The 5,589-nt window shown below is 46.8% G+C and overlaps 1 protein-coding gene across 1 annotated transcript; it reads left to right on the forward strand.

Annotated features, from left to right (window-relative positions):
- The first annotated feature begins 1,654 nt into the window (after positions 1–1,654).
- LOC127345336 (selenium-binding protein 1) lies at positions 1,655–5,375 on the forward strand. The gene is made up of 8 exons (XM_051371801.2): positions 1,655–1,750; positions 1,838–2,022; positions 2,871–3,066; positions 3,165–3,392; positions 3,691–3,922; positions 4,007–4,114; positions 4,366–4,638; positions 4,948–5,375. Exons 2-8 carry the CDS (start codon positions 1,857–1,859, stop codon positions 5,230–5,232), a joined length of 1,488 nt encoding a protein of 495 aa, XP_051227761.1. The 5' UTR covers positions 1,655–1,750; positions 1,838–1,856; the 3' UTR covers positions 5,233–5,375.
- The last annotated feature ends 214 nt before the right edge of the window (positions 5,376–5,589 follow it).

Below are 5,589 nucleotides of genomic sequence, written 5' to 3' on the forward strand. Positions count from 1 at the left end.
TCCCTCTCGCCCCTTCGGCGCGGGCGGTTTGGCGGTAGCGGGCGATACCGCCGGGCGCCCGCGCCACCGCCCCGCGCTCTCGTCTCGCCCCGTCGCGGGCGGTATCGCCTCCACTACCGCCCGCGTTGGCACCAGCCTAAGTTAGTTACTGTACCACAGTTGAATTAATCTGCTCCATAGATAAATTTAGGCAACCTTTTTTAACAGAATCCATGACAACTAATTTGAGCGGGTGGGACTGTTATACATACTCCATCTGTCCCATAAAAGTTGTTTGAGAATTATTAAAATTCAGACGTAACTAGATACTGTTTAGTGCTAAATACATTTAAAATTTGACAAACTTTAGACAAACTTTGTAGACGGAGGAAGTATTTGTCTTTGATGCTGATCGGCCGGGCGGCCGTGGAGATCAGCATGCACGCACACAATGACGCTCGCAGTCTTGGGAAAATCATGGGCACTTGGCAGAAGAAACATGATGGGTCCGTCGTGTGACAGCTCAAACCAAGTGCGTGCCAAGTGCATTGTATTGCTTCTCCCGTTGCCGATTGCTTTGGGGGACTCCAAGATTTTCTCGGGGTCTCGGGCTGACGTGTATATGTGTCATCGATCCTTATCGGGTTGGCTGGAAAGGAAGGAAGGGTCATGCACTGCTGAGTCAGAGAGGTAGTGATAAAGTGTCACCAAAGATGCGTGATTAGGGCTATACACACCAAAATGTCAGCAGCTTTGTTCTGGACTCTCTGAAAAACAAGGAGCAGATCTTATTTTCAAGTAGTACTGCAACGAGTCATTTTTGCTTGGTGCACCGTGAAGTGTCAAATTGAGATGAAACTAGACACTATAACGTTTGCATAGAGTACCTATCAAGTTCGAAGTACTCCGTGACAAAACCTCGTGACCTTCAACAAAACATCAACTACAGAGCCCTGGCTTATAAAGATACCCTAGATCTAGAGATTATCACCTATTGTGATGATCACTTTATGATTGGTTGCTCAGCGAGTTCAATATTTTCCATTTATTCGTCAGGTTAAGTGAGGTTCCGTTGTGATTCATGCTAGCAATAAGTTGCAACAAGTGATGCGATCGTGATTTTTTTAAGACGTACCTAAAGTTGCAACTAAGAATAGATGAGAATTAGCAAAGCCGTTTTCAATTTTTTTTTGCAAAACACAGTACAATCAAAGACGATCGCACATACACGCACACATTCATCCTCTATAAACACACGCACGCACGCACACCCTACCATCTCCAATACATGCCTTTGTGCAATTTATTCTTGTGTGCATATCACACACAAGTACTCCGTACGTGTCAATCCAGGTATCCATATCGCATTGCTGTGGCACGTGTGTGAACGGCGCGTTCTACGTGAGCCCGTGCGTAGGCGGGCTCCGGCGAGTCGACGGTGGCGACCGCGAGGCCGACGCCGATGCGTACCAACCGAACCGTATCTGTCGTCGCGTTCCGGGCGTCGCCATCCATCGCTAGCGGTCCAAGCTTCGTCCAGTTCCATGAAGGACTGATCCCACCCTCGCCGCATTATCGTCCAGATACGACGACACCCTGCCCACGCGCGGGGCCCAGGCTCACCCGCCACGAATCGCAAAGCGCGGCTCGCGGCGTCCGCTCCGCACACGTGGCCGCCCCCTCTATAATTAACCACCCTTCCCGCAGCTCCCACTGTCCCTGCCTGACACACAAAGAAAACCAACCTGCTCTTCTTCTTCTCTCAGCTCCGGTGAGTCGCCCGCTGAGCTCGGCGTTTCCTCCCCGCATCCTGCCGCACTCCCCACCGGCTCATCCTGTAGCTGCGGTCTTCCTGCAGGAGCGACCTGGGATCACAGATGGCCGGAGCAGCGGTCGACGTGGCGGCGACGCCAGCGCCGGCGAAGGCCAACGGCGGCGGGGCGGGGTGCTGCGCGGCCAAGGGGCCCGGGTACGCCACGCCCAGGGAGGCCATGGAGAAGGGCCCGCGCGAGGGGCTCCTCTACGTCACCTGCGTCTACAATGGTACGCTTTCTTGCTAATTGCTAGCTGGTAGTAGCTGCGTAAAATGAAATCCCCAGGAATTCCATGTCAAATTTCACTCCCGCTACCCAACACGGGGGAGTGAAAATCATACACACTGAACGCACACCTGACATAGTAGATCTCGTCTCGGTCGAGCAATTAGGAGGTATTGTACTGGATTATATTAAATGTTTTGCTTCCAGGCTTGGAATAGAGTAATATACCTTGCGTTGTCTTGGACTGGATGGACATGGATGGAGAGTTAAATTTAGTTCAGGAAAGCTATTTTCAATACGAGGAAAAAGACCGACCATTCATGGTTTTAGCCTGGATCAGGGGACAAGAAAACATTAAGAATATACTACTAGTAGTACTACCAGTTCAACTCCTGTAGCAAGCCTTTGTTCAGATCTCCAAAGCTTTTGCAACTCAACTAAATACGACTTTTCTTTTTAGAGAAATACAGCCTTTTCTTGTGGGCTATGTATGTGCATGTTTTCTAGTTCTGCCAAAACATTTGAGTGTCAAGTTAGTTAGCCTGGGAGCTTTGCAGATAACCACATCGGCTTTTACTACCTCTGATGAACATGCAGGGGCATGCGTGTGTCCTCCATGAAAGAAACTGACAATATCGGTTACACAAGAGTCCAAACTGGATAAGTTTGCTTCAGAACGATCTACTGATCTAGTCAGTCTCTGTCTGTAGCTGAGGCTCACATGCCCTCTTCGGCTCTTCTGCTCTTCATGAGAGCTTCTGTACCCAGAACAAACCATGTGTCGATGAGGTGGGGGTGTTCTGTGTTGCACGTGTCAAGAATTGCTTGTGACTGTGTATGAACTTAATGCAGGTACTGGAATCAACAAGCCAGATTACCTGGCCACGGTGGATGTCAACCCCAGTTCCGCGACCTACTCCCAGGTGATCCACAGGCTCCCGGCCACCCACATCGGCGACGAGTTGCATCACTCTGGCTGGAACGCCTGCAGCTCGTGCCATGGCGATCCGTCCACGAGCCGGCGCTTCTTGATCCTTCCTTCGTTGCTGTGAGTGTGATGTGCTGGTGATCAGATGGTGGAATTTGAGTTGGTGTCAAGCACACACCTGATCGAGTTTGTAATGCTGCTCCGGTGGTTGTTCACAGGTCAGGCCGCGTGTACGTAGTTGACACGGCGACGGATCCGAGGGCGCCTGCATTGCATAAGGTTGTCCAGGCAGAGGACATCGCTGAGAAGACTGGGCTTGGGTTCCCTCACACATCCCATTGCCTTGCAACTGGCGACATTATGATTTCTTGCCTGGGAGACAAGGAGGGAAATGCTGCTGGAAATGGCTTTCTGCTGTTGGATTCAGAATTTAACGTCAAAGGACGGTAAGTTTATTTCAACACAATCTGGGCAATATTAACATTCTAAACATACTGTAATCTATTATCGGATTTGCATACTGTAATCTAAGATCAAATTTACATACTGTAATCCATTATCAATTTACCACAAAACCATCTCATGCTAATACATATCAGAAAGAGTTTCAAACCACCGCGCATGCTGATTTACTTTATTTTCAGTTTCGAAAAAAATTATAGTTGATGATTTAGTTTTGAGAAACAGACAGTTCTTTTTTGCCATCCCAGTTGTATTAAGTAATCAACTGTTTGTTACTTTTAGTTGGGAGAAGCCAGGTCATAGCCCCTTGTTTGGCTATGATTTCTGGTACCAGCCTCGTCACAAGACGATGATTAGTTCGTCATGGGGAGCCCCGGCAGCTTTCAGGACAGGTTTTGATCTTCAGCATGTCCAGGATGGTCTCTATGGAAGGCACCTGCATGTGTATGATTGGCCTGGTGGTGAGCTCAAGCAGACACTGGATCTAGGCAGTACAGGCCTTCTTCCATTGGAGGTGTGTATCAATTACTAAGATTAGGAGTGTAATAATACTGCCGTAAAATCACATAACCATAGTTCTTTGTTTGCCTTCTTTCAGGTAAGGTTTTTACATGACCCATCAAAGGACACTGGCTATGTTGGCTGTGCGTTAACAAGCAACATGGTGAGATTCTTCAAAACTGCAGATGGATCATGGAGTCATGAGGTATGTTCACAGCTGCATGCTAATGCCTACTTTCATATGTACTCCCTCCGTTTGGAAATGTAAGATGTTGAAGCACTTTATTTGGTTCATCCACTTCAGTTTGTATCTAGTCTATTTTTAGTATGTAGGTTCACTCACTTTAGGTTGTATCTAGTCAACTTTATAAACACCTAAAACATCTTACATTTCCAAACGGAGGGAGTAGTTAAGTTTTTCCATCTTATGCAAATTAAGTGTGCTTGACTTTGTAGGTTGCTATATCCATAAAACCATTGAAGGTGCGCAACTGGATGTTGCCTGAAATGCCAGGATTGATAACTGATTTTGTTCTGTCTCTTGATGACCGCTATCTCTATTTGGTGAACTGGCTTCATGGGGATATCAGGCAATACAATATTGAGGACCCTGCAAAGCCTGTGCTGGCTGGACAAGTATGGGTAGGTGGGCTTCTTCAGAAGGGCAGCGATGCCGTCTTCGTGACCGATGATGATAAAGAAGAGCAGTATGATGTCCCCCAAGTCAAGGTAAGTTCTGTATTATTCCTCTTAAATCTTCATAGCTCAGTAGTTAATTTAACACCCCGAGAACACCTTGTTTATCTTGCACAAAATAACCGCCTCTGTGAGTTACAATTCTGTAGTGTTTACATACAGTTCAACTGATATGTAAGTGGCAAATTATGTACCTCATCATCATATCTGAACACATTTCATCCAGATTGGAACCATGAACTTTTTTTCTGAACTAAAGATTGATCCAATTAAACTGCAATATCTGCTCAAGTATAACACGTTTTTTTTATTTCCCGTCGCTCAACTGTTTCTTATAATCAGGGGAACCGACTTAGAGGTGGGCCACAGATGATTCAGCTGAGCTTGGATGGCAAGAGGGTTTATGTTACCAATTCTCTCTTCAGCCGATGGGATGAGCAGTTCTACGGTGTTGATCTTCTCAGGAAGGGCTCTCACATGTTGCAGATTGATGTCGACACAGAGAAAGGGGGGCTGGCTATCAACCCCAACTTCTTTGTGGATTTCGGCACTGAGCCTGAAGGTCCCTCTTTGGCACATGAGATGAGATATCCTGGCGGAGACTGCACTTCTGATATATGGATCTAAGATGAAGGGCTTGGCATACAGCCAAACATGTAGCTGGAGATCCATGGTGTTTAGTTCCCTGTAATTAATTAAGATGGTTTCTTCCCTGCTGTGTTGTCTGTGATGTGATATCAGTTGGAATAAGTTCAGATAGAACATCTTAACATTGGCTTCATTAGAGATTGAACCCTAATAAGAGATGTCTCCGATCCTGAATTTTCTGACACTGTTGAAGACCTTTAACATCCTCTGCTTGAAAGAATTTCATCGAACAGAGTATGCTTATGGATCCTGCAATTTGGCCCAACATATGATCGAGCTGGAACCAAATTAACATACACTTGCACTTTCCGAAATTGCAAATGCAGGCCAAGCTCC

This window comes from Lolium perenne, chromosome 3 (assembly GCF_019359855.2).
Source record: "Lolium perenne isolate Kyuss_39 chromosome 3, Kyuss_2.0, whole genome shotgun sequence".
Classification (NCBI taxonomy): domain Eukaryota; kingdom Viridiplantae; phylum Streptophyta; class Magnoliopsida; order Poales; family Poaceae; genus Lolium; species Lolium perenne.

Excerpts from the sequence above, each read along its gene's own strand:
- LOC127345336 (XM_051371801.2), top strand. The coding sequence starts at position 1,857 with ATGGCCGGAGCAGCGGTCGACGTGGCGGCGACGCCAGCGCCGGCGAAG. Across the intron at positions 3,067-3,164 it reads TTGATCCTTCCTTCGTTGCT|GTCAGGCCGCGTGTACGTAG; the intron begins GTGAGTGTGATG and ends GGTTGTTCACAG. Across the intron at positions 3,393-3,690 it reads GAATTTAACGTCAAAGGACG|TTGGGAGAAGCCAGGTCATA; the intron begins GTAAGTTTATTT and ends TGTTACTTTTAG.